The sequence below is a fragment of the Haliotis rubra genome, unplaced genomic scaffold, assembly GCF_003918875.1.
Source record: "Haliotis rubra isolate DU_JTF1 unplaced genomic scaffold, ASM391887v1 Scf218, whole genome shotgun sequence".
Classification (NCBI taxonomy): Eukaryota; Metazoa; Mollusca; class Gastropoda; order Lepetellida; family Haliotidae; genus Haliotis; species Haliotis rubra.
The window spans coordinates 1,378,910-1,394,792 of record NW_025766203.1 but is presented as its reverse complement, the minus strand read 5'-3'; the positions used below and the strand labels follow the sequence as shown (position 1 = coordinate 1,394,792).

At 41.5% G+C, this 15,883-nt stretch overlaps 2 protein-coding genes across 2 annotated transcripts; one reads left to right on the top strand and one right to left on the bottom strand.

Annotated features, from left to right (window-relative positions):
- Nucleotides 1-1,525: 1,525 nt before the first annotated feature.
- Nucleotides 1,526-3,440, bottom strand: LOC124277104 (protein unc-93 homolog A-like). The gene has a single exon (XM_046712762.1). It carries the CDS (start codon nt 3,224-3,226, stop codon nt 1,685-1,687), a length of 1,542 nt encoding a protein of 513 aa, XP_046568718.1. The 5' UTR covers nt 3,227-3,440; the 3' UTR covers nt 1,526-1,684.
- An 8,073-nt stretch (nt 3,441-11,513) lies between these two features.
- On the top strand, nt 11,514-12,071 carry LOC124277119 (protein unc-93 homolog A-like). Its single transcript, XM_046712777.1, has one exon. The coding sequence runs from the start codon at nt 11,514-11,516 to the stop codon at nt 12,069-12,071; it is 558 nt and encodes a 185-aa protein (XP_046568733.1).
- Nucleotides 12,072-15,883: the final 3,812 nt, after the last annotated feature.

The following is a 15,883-nucleotide window of genomic DNA, read 5'->3' as shown; positions in this document are numbered from 1 at the left end:
TGTATTACCTGGGTGGGTTTTTCCATCAAGTTTATCAACATGAGTCGACAAATATTTAAAACTCTGAAGCTTATCAACATGAGTCGTCAAATATTTAAAACTCTGAGGCTTCGTGTGTTTGCGCTCGGCATTAATGACCTATTTTTGTCGCTCCGCGACGCTTAGAAACAGGTGTCACGGTGAGGGATGTCAGTGTATACATCGAGGGCAGACACGCTGAATCGATTGTTGCAAAGTTATAAAACTTCATATGACCGTATATTCGATTCCAGCCACGTTGGCCATAGAGCGGTGTGTCCCTACAAATCACCACGAACCGCCTCCGTGGTGTAGTGGTGATTTCGAATGCATTTTACAACCTCTAAAACTATTCTTACAAGCGTACATCATCCGCCCGGAGAGCGGAAGGTCGCGGGTTCGATCCCCGACCGCGTCATACCAAAAGATTATTAAAATATGGTACTTGATTTTGGTCCCTGCCTGGCGCTCGGCATTAATGGGTACAACAAGGACTGGTCGGTTACATCCCTTTCCTTTTATATAGTTGGAGTCAGTATAATGTGTCTGAGTGGGTATTCCTGTATTTAACTGCGGCATGGTATCTCAGTGAGTTAGCATTTTGTTGTGTTTTTATAAAACCAGCTTAAGTCTGGGTTAGTACAAGCAGCCACACATACCCACGCATGGGCGTCGTCATATGAGCGAAATATTCTTAAGTGCGACCTTAAACCCCATTTCACCCCACCTCACCTTACGCCACGAGGATCATTCTCATTCCACTCACATACAGTTGATTGTCACTCACTAGTACGACATACATTGTGATGTAACATAAGCTATTCAGATAACGTTACTGCCAATAACAGTTATGGCGACGTCCAAAATGTTATAATGTTTTCTCACATCTTTTCAAATTTATCCTGTGTTTCGCTGACTGTATCAGTCAATGCACGTATTTACGTGCGGAACGGAACACATTTGACGCGATGCATCACTACTGCTTATAAAACTGTGTGTTCGTCAAATTACATTATTACACATATAATGTAATTATTACAATTACATTATTTTCCCAAAGATGTTTGGGGCGGCGGGGTAGCCTGTTGGTTAAAGCGTTTGCTCGTCACGCCGAAGACCGGGTTCGATTTCCCACAGGGTTACAATGTGTGAAGCCCAATCCTGGTGTTCCCTGCCATGATATTGCTGGAATATTGCTAAATGCGGCGTAAAACTAAACTCACTAACTCAGAAAGATATTAAATCAAGACAGGTATGTTTAAAACAATATGACGATATTGGTTTTAATTAAAGTTCTTGCTATATATTTTTAATCGTGTTATTCACCACTATAGATGATGGTACACGTACGTACTGAATTTGACAAAATGTCTTTCCACAGTTGATGAGCGCAGTCTTCTGAAAACGCGATGGACAGTCAGATTGGGTTTTCATCTCATAATTGTGACACATTTTCTGACACATGCTTATATATTTTGAGGTTTTGTTAGAAAAAACAACAAACAACTTAAGGTGGATCTTTAAAACACATATACCAAAAATGAAATGTCACAGACAACTGTAGAAACACGTGAACTAAAATACAATTACCATTAAACCCACCAGCCCATTCAGACAAACTTACAATGAAAATTAAAGTAACCGTCATTTATCACAAATGTACAATTTAATCAATTTCCATTATTTCAGTGGTTTTATCAGCTTTCAGATATTTCTGTTTGCGAATGAAACGAACCTCTACAAAATAGTATAAAAGTAATCCTATAGTTAAAAAACATATAGTTATAATTACCTTTGTGTATACACACATTAAACTACTGTAGCCAATTGCCGCTGTGAAGGCGATAGATTTGAAGCCCTCTGACACAGCGAATACGGAATTCAGGTACCCAGGGAAATGTTCCCCCAGCATGGCATTTATCTGTGTTTTCCACACCCCGTCACCCAGCCCCCAGAAAGCTAGTAAAACATATATAATGATTGTGTCCTTTTCTGTGGGCACCCAATGGCACATCCAGATGAATATTGCCAGCTGTTCCGCTCCGGCCACGCCACAAAGTATATGCCGCTTCGTGTACTTAGTGACCCTACTGAGCACAAAGCTGGAAAGTGATGTACTGATTCCATAAACCATCATCACGTAACCCACGTTTTCTATTCCGATCGGACAACTTATATAGGATTTAGTCACCTCTACAAAGCATACCTCCTCGGCAATGGCCAGGTAGCAGGTAAATGGGATTAAATATTTCATGTCTGTTTTCTGTAATACTTTGAACCAGGACAAAAGTGATTCTTTCACCGATATATCTCCCTTTTTGAACTGGGACTCGATGGGAGAGAGGAACATGATGACTATTCCGATCCCTGCTGCTACAAAAACAAGGAATATGCTCAGCAGGATGTACACAATGTAGAATTCAGGGTCAGCGATTTTATCTTGTGTTTCTGAATCAGGGCAGTCGTTTACTCCACAGAAGGCTGACGAATTTCCCACCGTTATGTTGTACTCGCTTTGATAGAGGACAAACGACGACACGAGGTTTCCGATAATGTTTGACAGGTCAAATATAGCCCAGAAAATCCCGTTAAACCTACTGAGCGAGGCGTACATTTGGGTCCCGGTTCGCTGGGAATAGGACACTGCACACACTGTCATGTAAATGCCTTGACAAGACCACAAGGGCCCCGTGACAATCCCGATGATGACGGATGACGGAATGAGGGTTGCGAAGGAGGGGTAGAAGTTGGACGCCGTGTAGATGAGGTGACCGATGAAGGAGTACATAATCACTCTCTTGACACCAAGCTGTGTCACTATCAGCGGGGCCAGAATACCCGACAGGATGGAAGCCCCGTACAACACGCCAAGTGATATGACTCCCAAACTTTCTTCATCGTTGAGACTTCCTTGCAAGTTCTGTATAGCCATGTACGATGTAAATACCGACAGAAACGAAATCGATAAAAATACTGCATTCTTTGTCTCTTTTCCCGCGATGGCGGATTGCTTGATCTCAACTTTCACAGTGTCGCTTCCAGATAATAGGGTGTCTCCTCCATTTTCGATTTCCTTTAAATGTGAAACTGTGTCTTCCGCATCTCCAACAATAAGTGATGCATTTACCTTGTCGTGGGGGATTGTCGACTTTATCCTCTCTGTCAGAAATTGAAATGTCACCATCTCCCTGAGCTGCAGGTGCGACATGGGGATCTTTATGCTGACTTTCAGCTCCGTTTTCTTCCATGTTGTAGGTTATGTAGGCGCTATACGACCCTTCTCTTGTTACCGATACAGGGAAACACGTGGTTTGTTGTAAGAGTTATGTAGTTGAGAGGTATAGGTCTTGTGGTTACATTGGCACGATATCGCGTCAAAAATGTCGGTCAAGTCGAGGTCCAGGTAGATAGCCTGTTTTGTGACATGACTAACTGGTCGACCACATTGTGTAAGAAACACGTTCCAAACACATCGTATAATTTTCATGAGGAGCATCGCGTTGTCGAACAAACTGCCGGTCACAACTGGGCCGCTTACGCAAGCAACACGTTACACCATTTACACACCACGGCTATTTTCTTTCGACATTTCACAATACACAGCTGGCGTATTCACCGAGGCGAAGAGAAAACGATGTACGTGAGCTGGGCCGCTTACGCAAGTAACACGTTACACCATGTATACAACACGGCTAATTCCACGTTGACATTTCACAATATACAGCTGGCGTTCTCACCGAAGCGAAGAGAAAACGATGTACGTGAGCTTTGTGTCGATCCGCCATGCAGTACTGACGAAAGAATATTTCGTAGGCGCATCACGTTGTAGTAACGCCGTTCACAGGTGGAGTGAAACATATGGCTTGCCTGTGACACGAATATGTGGTCGATGTGACAGTGGTGGTTTGTTTCCGTGTAGGCCGGACGGTGGATAGATGGACACAAGAAATAATACCTTAATAGTAGGCTCTGCAAATCTAGCTGCTTCGTCCCCGTTGCACGATCTGCTCAACTGTGGAAATAACAGTGGAAAAACCGACACTTTGTTTCCATGTGGAGCCCACGCTAATAAGTCTACACACAAATGGTTGTTTTATGTGGGTTAACGAGTTCAAGTCCCAATAGCTCATGGATTTATTAACGTGTAAAAAAGAATAATTCGGGTCAGCTGTTGTCCGAATACACATTTAGTTCTAAAGGCCAACTGCTATAAAACCAAGACATGTATAACATAATTACTGACTGACTGACTGGCTGACTGAGTTTGGTTTTACGCCGCTTTTAGCAATATTCCAGCAACATCACGGCGGGGGACACCAGAAATGGGCTTCACACATTGTACCCATGTGGGGATTCGAACCCGGGTCTTCGGCGTGACGAGCCAACGCTTTAGCCACTAGGCTACCCCACCGCCCCATAACATAATTACAATATTTATATCAGTAATATGCTTATTCGTAATCCACCTCATCACTGCATTGTGTAATGGTAGTCAGGCACGTCGTATCGCTGTCACTTTCATAAAGAATTGTTATTCATATTCTGCCATGCATAGCCGTGATCGAATACACCACCGACTCTCAAGCGCAAGGTCACTGTCTCTTTATTTGCCCATTATTGTGCATTTCAATACAAATGTTAAACTGGAGCTTCGCTCACTTCATTTATGTTTGAACCGGCCGCTCACTGCCGTCTTTGTGATGTTTGAGTGTGTTTGATGTGCAGCTCGTAGAATACGTCCATAGGATAACGTAGAGCTCTGCTCTCCTCATTTACGTGTGAACCGGCCACTCACTGCCGTCCTTGTGATGTTTGAGCGTGTTTGATGTGCAGCTCGTAGAATACGTCCATAGGATAACGTAGAGCTCTGCTCTCCTCATTTAGGTCTGAACCGGCCGCTCACTGCCGTCCTTGTGATGTTTGAGCGTGTTTGATGTGCAGCTCGTAGAATACGTCCATAGGATAACGTAGAGCTCTGCTCTCCTCATTTAGGTCTGAACCGGCCGCTCACTGCCGTCCTTGTGATGTTTGAGCGTGTTTGATGTGCAGCTCGTAGAATACGTCCATAGGATAACGTAGAGCTCTGCTCTCCTCATTTACGTGTGAACCGGCCACTCACTGCCGTCCTATATATAAAGTGATCAAAAGAAGATTTTTACATATATAACAGGTCCAGATCTGTCCTATTTAAGTCATACTCTGTGTGTGTGTGTGTGTGTGCGTGTGCTGCAATACCATTGTTTATGTATTTTATTTGTTTAAGCAGCCTGTCTGTTTATGGATGAGAGGGTAAATGGGAGAAGACTGACGTGCAAGGGTTAGGGAGTGGATGGGGTCAGTGACTGCAAGTGTGTGTGTGTGTGTATTTTATTTGTTTAAGCAGTCTGACTGTTGAATGAGAAGGAGAGAGATTGGTGTCGTGGCAATTGGATGTGTGTGGGTGGTATTGAATGTAAAGTAATGTAAGAAATTGTTCATATGGGGGTGTTATGCAGTAAGGTATTATCTACAGATCCGTTACTGTGTGCATGGGGGTTGTTTGTGCCACTGGATGGTTGTTACATTATGTGTGTTGACTAGATACGTGCCATTTTAACATCATCATGGTTTTTATTCTTGTCTTATTGTGTCTCATAGGCCTAAAGAGGGCCGGACTCTGTATCAGGGTGTGACAAGTACACTGTAATAAACAATTTTTCTTCTTCTTCTTTCTTCTTCTTCTTCTTCCTCATTTATGTTTGAACCGGGCCCTCACTGCTGTCCTTTAGCTTGTATTACGCAGATTGTCGTTTATTATTTAAAACGTTCCAGAACAGTGAAGGCAATGCTCTGCTCGTTTACCTGAAGTAATAGTTCATCTGACGCCTGCGGAGATATACGCGTTGACAAATGTACAAAAATACAACTATCACCAGTAATTAACATAACAATACTGTCAGCAGCTGTTGACTGCGGAGTAGACTCAGAGTTAACGAGAAAAACGTTAAGACATAAACACGGCGGCAACACAGGATCCTGTCTCCTTTACAATAGCAAACACATTAATAAACATTTAAAGGATTTGCCCAATACAGATATGTTTAAACGAATGTGAAGTGAACAATAATGAAATCGCCTGTTATGGACATCTATGAAATCACGCCCTTTACTTGCTAAATCTGGTAAACTATCTGCGTTATCATCTGCGATAAAATCTGCAAAGCTGCCTATTGAGTCCACATGCAGTTACCTCCCCTACTGTGTTCATTCACGCTAATGTAATTTGCGCAGTAGACTGTTCAGGGCCAACAATTTATCACGGAACAGCTTATGGTAAATGAATAAATATACCCAGTACTCAATTGTCACGGACAACTGAAAAATAACATTTATATGTACAGATATTGGACTCACTTTTGATTGATTTTTGTGTTTTTTAAAAATATTTTACTGTGCACTCAGCAATTTGTCGACAACATGACCAGACAAACCAGTTATGAGTACCGATGATGGGGTACGATGACACACAAGCAACTAGATCACTTATTACGACTAGCATACATGAAGGTCTAACCCTGGAATCCAACTGTAATGTGTTGGCACTTATGGAATTCTGTCCCATCTTATGTCCGTTTTATAGATCGTTCAATGTGTACGATAGAATGGAGGAATTGAGTGAGTTTAGTTTTGCGCCGCAGTCAGCAATATTCCAGCTATATGGCGGCGGTCTGTAAATAATCGAGTCTGGACCAGGCAATCCAGTGATCACCAACAGGAGCATCGATCTGCGCAATTGGGAACCGATGACATGTGTCAACCAAATCAGCGAGCCTGACCACTCGATCCCGTTAGTCGCCACTTACGAGAATGGAGGAAACACCTTAGAACATTTGTGACATTTTCGAGTGTAGACCGCCTCCGTCATGTAGTGGTTAGAGGGTCCGCCCGGAGAGCGGAAGGTCGCGGGTTCATACCACAAAACGTTAAAATACGGTACTTGTTGGTCCGCTCGGCATTAATGGGTATAACAGGGACTCGTCGGCTCGGAGTCAGTGTAGTGTGTCTGAGTGGGGTGTTCATGCTTAACTGTGGCATGGTATCTCAGTGGGCTAGCACCAGTCTTAAGTCTGGGCTAGTAGGAGCAGCCACACATACACTTGCATGCACGTCGTCATATGAGCGAAATATTCTGTCCTGGAATATTGCAAAAGAGAATGTTCATTCAAGCTTGACTGGTATATGACTGAAGTAGAAAAACACCTCACCACTGCAATGTATATTAATGTGTGTCCATTAACCTTGACGAGTCATGCCAAGACCATAGCAACACCTGTTTCCCCTCTAGAGATTCATTTATAATGCTTATTGATTATATGACATGTCAGTAGAGGTACATTTGTAGCGTATTGCTGCATGTTGATTCCCAGGTTCAAACAGAAATCGGTTCGCTCACACTTAAACTGAAACTACGAAACCACCGTTACAGATCAATGAATAATGTGGAACTTTATTGAAACACAAAGGGTTAAGTTTACAATCGTGCAAGCGTTTAAAGGATTAAGACTCTGGTTTTCTACCGCTCAGACATCGCAAGGACGGCAGTGAGCGGCCGGTTCAAACATAAATGAGGTTAGCGGAGCTCCAGGTTATCCTATGAGCGTATTCTTATCCTATGAGCGTATTCAGACATACATGAGGAGAGCTGCACATCAATTCTACACGCTCAAACACCTATAATGAAATGGACAATAATGGGCAAATGAAGAGACAATGACCTTGTGCTTGAGAGTCGGTGGTGTATTCGATCTATGGCTGTTCATGGCAGAATATAAATAGTGACAGGGTTCCTGCCTATACATACATTGCAGTAGTGACTGACCGGTGGATTACGCTTTTAGCATATTACTGATTACTTTAACAATTATATTAGACATGCCCTGGCTTTATAGGATTTGGACTTTAGAATTGAATTTGTATTGGGAACAATAGCTGACCCAAATTAATCATTTTGACACGTTATAATAAAACCATGAATCCGTTAACCCCCATGGAACAACCAGTTGCGTTCAGACGTATCAGCGAGGCTCCACATGGAAACAAAGTGTCCTTTTTACCACCGTTATTTCAACAAATATAGACATTCTCAGGCAACATAAGTGAAAAACTGTACAGGACGTTCAAGCTGCTTGGACAAGCTGCTATCTGAGAAACAACCATCCATTAATGTCAATTAGCCAGTGTAAAATTTGCCAGTGCGTGCAATTCAATGTTAATGAAAGAATACTGTGTGAAATGAAGGGTGTAGATAAACATTCCAGTCACAGGCAATTCATTCTTTACATCCCATTCAATCAAAGTAAGCCCCTGCCTGAATTTATTATAGCCAGTGTTTAGTATTCTACCATTCTAACCAAATAATCATGCAAACTTTCATAAAAAACAATTCACAGGATTCCAAAAAACCCCATCAAACATCCATTTCACATGGCCATGTAAAGTTCATAACAGTCAAAATACACAAAAGAAATCTTCAAGCTTTGCGTAGTGTAACAAAGTCACACGCATGCTGACATCAATTAACGACAATCAAAAAGTCTTGTGCGCACATCCAAAATGTCCAATAATGTGATATTCAAGAATCACATGCTGACATCAAAGAACGATAATCAAAAACTCTTGCTCGGACATCCACAATGTCCAATAATGTGATACTCAAGAATCACATGCTGACATCAAAGAACGATAATCAAAAGTCTTGCGCGGACACCCACAATGTCCAATAATGTGATATTCAAGAATCACATGCTGACATCAAGAACGATAATCAAAAAGTCTTGCGCGGACACCCACAATGTCCAATAATGTGATACTCAAGAATCACATGCTGACATCAAGAACGATACTCAAAACGTCTCGCGCGGACATCCACAATGTCAATAATGTGATACTCAAGAATCACATGCTGACATCAAGAACGATAATCAAAAAGTCTTGCGCGGACACCCACGATGTCCAATAATGTGATATTCAAGAATCACATGCTGACATCAAGAACGATAATCAAAAAGTCTTGCGCGGACACCCACAATGTCCAATAATGTGATATTCAAGAATCACATGCTGACATCAAGAACGATAATCAAAAGTCTTGCGGACACCCACAATGTCCAATAATGTGATATTCAAGAATCACATGCTGACATCAAGAACGATAATCAAAAGTCTTGCGCGGACACCCACAATGTCCAATAATGTGATATTCAAGAATCACATGCTGACATCAAGAACGATAATCAAAAGTCTTGCGCGGACATCCACGATGTCGAATAATGTGATATTCAAGAATCACATGCTGACATCAGGAACGATAATCAAAAAGTCTTGCGCGGACACCCATAATGTCCAATAATGTGATACTCAAGAATCACATGCTGACATCAAGAACGATAATCAATCAGTCTTGCGCGGACACCCACAATGTCCAATAATGTGATATTCAAGAATCACATGCTGACATCAAGAACGATAATCAAAAAGTCTTGCGCGGACATCCACAATGTCCAATAATGTGATACTCAAGAATCACATGCTGACATCAAGGAACGATAATCAAAAGTCTTGCGCGGACATCCACAATGTCGAATAATGTGATATTCAAGAATCACATGCTGACATCAAGAACGATAATCAAAAAGTCTTTTGTGGACATCCCACAATGTCCAATAATGTGATACTCAAGAATCACATGCTGACATCAAAGAACGATAATCAAAAGCTTCATGCTGACATCTATATCACCAAAAGTCATCATTAAGTCATTTTCTTGACACAAAAACAACGCAATAATGCAAGTGTGCACACGATGCCGGCAATGTCAGAATCTCACATGTGATACGGGCCCCATGACCTTATCGAAGGTCTTGTGAACACAAGAGGAGACACGGTGCCTGGGATGTTCCATCGATGTTCCACCTGCTGCAGCTGCTGTATCGTGGCCACATGGAGTCCCATGACATTATCCATTGGTCGTTTCAAAAACACATCAGCCCTACGTTGGGCGCCATTTTGTCGTAAGAACTACAAAGTCCATTCAGGCTGATGTATTTTATTGGGTGAATGACCTGCTGATCACAACAAATGGTACAGTTGTTGCCTGACATGGTGTGTCTCGACACACACAATATAAATGTTGATCAATTATTAAATACTCAATATATATTCTAGAGAATACATTGTATTTTAAACAATTCATTTTATCACTGGCAGTTTCCTCATAACATTATTTAATATTATGTTGAATACACCTCATACCTGAGAAATAAATACCTTTTGCATAATTAAATAAAACAATCCTTCCAAATTCACAACATACCTGTGGATCATAACAACATGGTATAGTTGTCGCCTGACATGGTGTGTGCTTGGCCTCTGACACATGTAGTTTTTATAGAGAGCAGTTATACCAACATCAGTGAGAGTGCTGGAAAGTATGGTGCAGTGTTAGTGACAAACACATTTTAACCTGTGACACACAGTTGAGCAGATCGTGCAACAGGGACGAGACATATTTGCAGAGCCTACTATTCAGGTATTATTTCTTGTGTTCATCTATCAATCGTCCTGCTCACACGGAAACAATTAAACTACCACTGTCACATCGACCACATATTCGTGTCACAGGCAAGCCATATGTTTCACTCCGCCTGTGAACTGCGTCACGACAACGTGATGCACCTTGGGAATATTCTTTCATCAGTATTGAAATGGCGCGGCGGACTGACACAAAGCTCAGGTACATCGTTTTCTCTTCCCCTCGGTGAGAACGCCAGCTGTATATTGTGAAATGTCGACGTGAAAATAGCCGTGGTGTATACATGGTGTAACGTGTTGCTTGCGTTTACAATTAAGCGGCCCAGTTGTGACCGGCAGTTAGTTCGACAACGCGATGTTCCTCGTGAAAATTATACGAGATGTTTGGGACGTGTTTCTAACGCAATGTGGATGACCAGTTACTCATGCCACAAAACAGGCTATCTACCTGGAACTCGAAGCCTTGACCAACATTTTTGACGCGATATCGTAATTTAACCACAGGACCTATACTTCTTTACTACGTAACTCTAACAACGAACCACGTGTTTCCCTGTATACGTAACAAAAGATGTTTTCGAAGGGTCGTGGAGCGCCTACTTAACCTACAACATGGAAGAAAACGGAGCTGAAAGTCAGCATGAACCTCCCCATGTCGCACCTGCAGCTCAGGGAGATGGTGACATTTTAAATTCTGACAGAGAGGATAAAATCGACAACTACCTCGAAAAGTAAATGCCTCACTTATTGTTGGAGTTGCGGACGATACAGTTTCACATTTAAAGGAAATCGGAAATAGAGGACACCCTTTACTATCTGGTAACGACACTGTGAAAGTTGAGATCAAGCAATCCACCGTGGCGGGAATAGAGACAAAGAATGCAGTATTTTTATCAATTTCGTTTCTGTCGGTATTTACATCGTACATGGCTATACAGAACTTGCAAGGAAGTCTCAACGATGAAGAAAGTTTGGGAGTCATATCACTGGGCGTGTTATCCGGGGCTTCTATCCTGTCGGGTATTCTGGCCCCGCTGATAGTGACACAGCTTGGTGTCAAGAGAGTGATTATGTACTCCTTCATCGGTCACCTCATCTACACGGCGTCCAACTTCTACCCCTCCTTCGCAACCCTCATTCCGTCATCCGTCATCATCGGGATTGTCACGGGGCCCTTGTGGTCTTGTCAAGGCATTTATATGACAGTGTGTGCAGTGTCCTATTCCCAGCGAACCGGGACCCAAATGTACGCCTCGCTCAGTAGGTTTAACGGGATTTTCTGGGCTATATTTGACCTGTCAAGCATTATCGGAAACCTCGTGTCATCCTTTGTCCTCTATCAAAGCGAGTACAACATAACGGTGGGGAACTCGTCAGCCTTCTGTGGAGTAAACGACTGCCCTGATTCAGAAACACAAGATAAAATCGCTGACCCTGAGTTCTACATTGTGTACATCCTGCTGAGCATATTCCTTGTTTTGTAGCAGCAGGGATCGGAATAGTCATCATGTTCCTCTCTCCCATCGAGTCCCAATTCCAAAGGGGAGATATATCGGTGAAAGAATCACTTTTGTCCTGGTTCAAAGTATTACAGAAAACAGACATGAAATATTTAATCCCATTTACCTGCTACCTGGCCATTGCAGAAGAGGTTTGCGTTGTAGAGGTGACTAAATCCTATATAAGTTGTCCGATCGGAATAGAAAACGTGGGTTACGTGATGATGGTTTATGGAATCAGTACATCACTTTCCAGCTTTGTGCTCAGTAGGGTCACTAAGTACACGAAGCGACATATACTTTGTGGCGTGGCCGGAGCGGAACAGCTGGCAATATTCATCTGGATGTGCCACTGGGTGCCCACAGAAAAGGACACAATCATTATATATGTTTTACTAGCTTTCTGGGGGCTGGGTGACGGGGTGTGGAAAACACAGATAAATGCCATGCTGGGGGAACATTTCCCTGGGTACCTGAATTCCGTATTCGCTGTATCAGAGGGCTTCAAATCTATCGCCTTCACAGCGGCAATTGGCTACAGTAGTTTAATGTGTGTATACACAAAGGTAATTATAACTATATGTTTTTTATCTATAGGATTACTTTTATACTATTTTGTTGAGTTTCGTTTCATTCGCAAACAGAAATATCTGAAAGCTGATAAAACCACTGAAATAATGGAAATTGATTAAATTGTACATACATAGTGTGATATATGGCTGTGTAAATTTAATTTTCTTTGTAACAGTTTGTCTGTATGGGCTGGTGGGTGTAATGGTAATAGTAATTAAATATATATCTTACTTCAAATCACGATAAATACGCCAAATTCACTTGTTTGTTGGATTATATATATATATATATCATTCACACTTCACAATAAACAAGATGTCTGCAGTTGAAAAAATATGTCATGCGAGCGGTGAAGAATTTTCCGTTGGATAAATGAAATGACAAGAGGTGATATTTACGTCTAGGATCTATTAAGTGATTATTCTTTTCAATAACCACGCTCTGCACTCTCCTACCCAGAGTTCCATGCGGCAAGCCAGCATAGTACCTCTGCCACAGGCCAGAAAAATGTGACGATTCGTCACATCTTGCAATGTCCATTCAATATAATGTACAGATTTCTTTACTCTTTTTATTTTTGACGAGTCTACACATCTAACTAAACATCTTTAATAGAATGGTTTAGTTTCACTGAGGAAATATCCAAAACAGGTAATACTATTTCGATTTGCGTAGCGATCCTTTGTTTACATAGGATGTACGGCTCCACGTGCTGTCATCGAAGCCGACGGAGAGCAAACGATGCAGCCAGTTTGATATCTAAATATGTACTGTCATAGACCTAACTGTCGCAGTTGTGGAAGAATATATATGTAACAATGTAAAACATTATGAAGAGAGCGCCGAAAAGCTTTCGTGAGTCCAGTCTCTTCTTATTATGAATATGCGCGTTTGATTACAAACAAGAGAAAAGTCCGGTCACGTGATATGCAAATTAGCCTGTGGCAGTGATGTTATGTTAAGTCATCGCTGTGCCGGAGTGTGCACGCTCTGCTACCATTGTTGATTTCACTTGCGTCTTTATTCTTCTTACCACTCTGAAACGTTCTGTCATACCGGCTGGCCCAAGTTCACACATGTGCTATGTTTTGCACGAGAATTTCCAGCAGTCCCACTTCCATGCGCAGAGGGGCACCAGCCTAGCAGACGATACATTATGTCAACACCTGGCCAATGCCTTCCATTCTGTGAAGTTGTTGAGCTCCTGATTCTTGGTTTTGGTATATTAATGTTGCCTGTATATTCTGCTTTTACCATATATGAATTGTATTGTTTAATTTATTTCATAAGGAAATGGTCATTTGTAGTGCTATAAACTTTATTTATAAATAATGTTAGATTATGTGTTGTATGTTGTGCTATTTAAAGTTGCTTATTGTAGTGCTATAAACTTTTTATGTATATATTATGTTTTATGAATTATATTGTATTAATTGAATTGTATTATTTATTATGTAGACAATAGAAATGTCCCAATGAATGCTTAAATAAAAATGACATTTTACAGCGTGATTCTTGTCCAGTTATTTTCCGGTGAACATTTTCGCATTAACCATACCGTTGTAAAAAACATTGACTGCCCATTGAATCAGTGGACCTTAAAGATATACCCCTTCAAACCGACCAGTTTGTTATTACACCCACCCAAAGATCGAATTACGGGACCTAACCGGGACCACCTAACCACTGAAACACAAAGGGTTAAGTTTACAATCATGCAAGCTGTTTTGTTTTGTTTGCAAAATATAATAAGTGGAACATTGCTGTAGCGTGTGTAGATATTTATTAACAGTAAAACTGTAACTAACAATCAAAACACCTTTAAAAATATTTACGATGTTGTCTTTTTAAAAATCTGAAAACACCAGGTGTGCACCTTCTTTTTCTACGTCAGTTTAGGTTCGTCTCATAATTGATCTGTCTCGTTCGATGAACAACAAGAAAACCTGTGCTAAAATGAGGACAAATTGTGGATTCCAGTCTCATGAGCAATGATCATACTTTTGTGGCATGCCAAAAGAATGAAATTCTCCATAGTAAATTGCGTTGCCTAAAATGCCTAGGCAACCATACCAAACCTAAACTTATTTTGCAAACTGAATTTTCATGAATGTAAAAGTGGATAAAAAGGCACAGAATTGACACTATAAATCACTTTCGAACGCAGTTGTATCTATTGTCATTTTTTTTCACTCAATGTTCTATTTTCAACTGTCATGCACAATGCGCCGTCTATTTTAGATATTTGAACTCGTATCAAAGCTCGCATGGTTACATTCTTCAGGAATCCGCAGTTTCGAATTTAGCAGCCTCTTCAGTGTCGTCTTCAGACGTCCTTTTAGGCGATTTTCTCAGATATCTGACTTCAACCACAGCATAGAGCGTCATTCCCAGAACTAGGAAGGTCATTGCGATTATAAGTTTGACAGACACACACAACATACTACTGTATACAAAGGTACATGTAAATGCTATAGCTTTGAAACCCTCATATACTGCAAATGCTGCCTGCTTGTTGTCTTGAAATATTTCCCCTAAAACAGAGTTGGTCTGGGTTTTCCATATTCCTTCTGAAACTCCCCACACTGAAGAAATAACATAGACGAGATGAATGTCATGGTGAGACGGAACCCAGTGATACAACCACAACATCAGCGCCATCTGGAGAACAGAAGCGAAGCCCAGTAACACATATCGTCGTGTATATCTAGCTATTTTGCTGAACAGGAAACTGCTTGCTGCAGAACAAACCCCGTACCCTGTCATCACGTACCCCACGTTTTGTATCCCGAAAGGGCAGCTGACGTATGACTTTGTTAGTTCAGTGAAGACCACAACCTGCTCTATTGCTGTGTATAATAAAAATGGAAGCAGGAACTTGATGTCAGTCTTAATGATGAGTCTGAACCAGGACCACAGTGATTTTCTGATGGTGTTCTTGTTGGCTGGCGTCTGATTTTGTATCGGTTGAAGGAATATACTCACGACTCCTAGACCCATGGCGACACTTCCCAGGAACACACCTAGAAGTATGTAAACCACAGTTGGCTCGGGGTCGGCGATAATATCAACTGTTTCTTCTTGTGGACAATCATTAGGTCCACAGAAGGAAGAGGAGTTTATGTTGGTGCTGTTATACTGACCTTGATAAAGAACAAGGGACGATAGTACGTTGCCCACGATATTACAAAGTTCAAACATACCGAAGAAGATCCCGTTTGTTC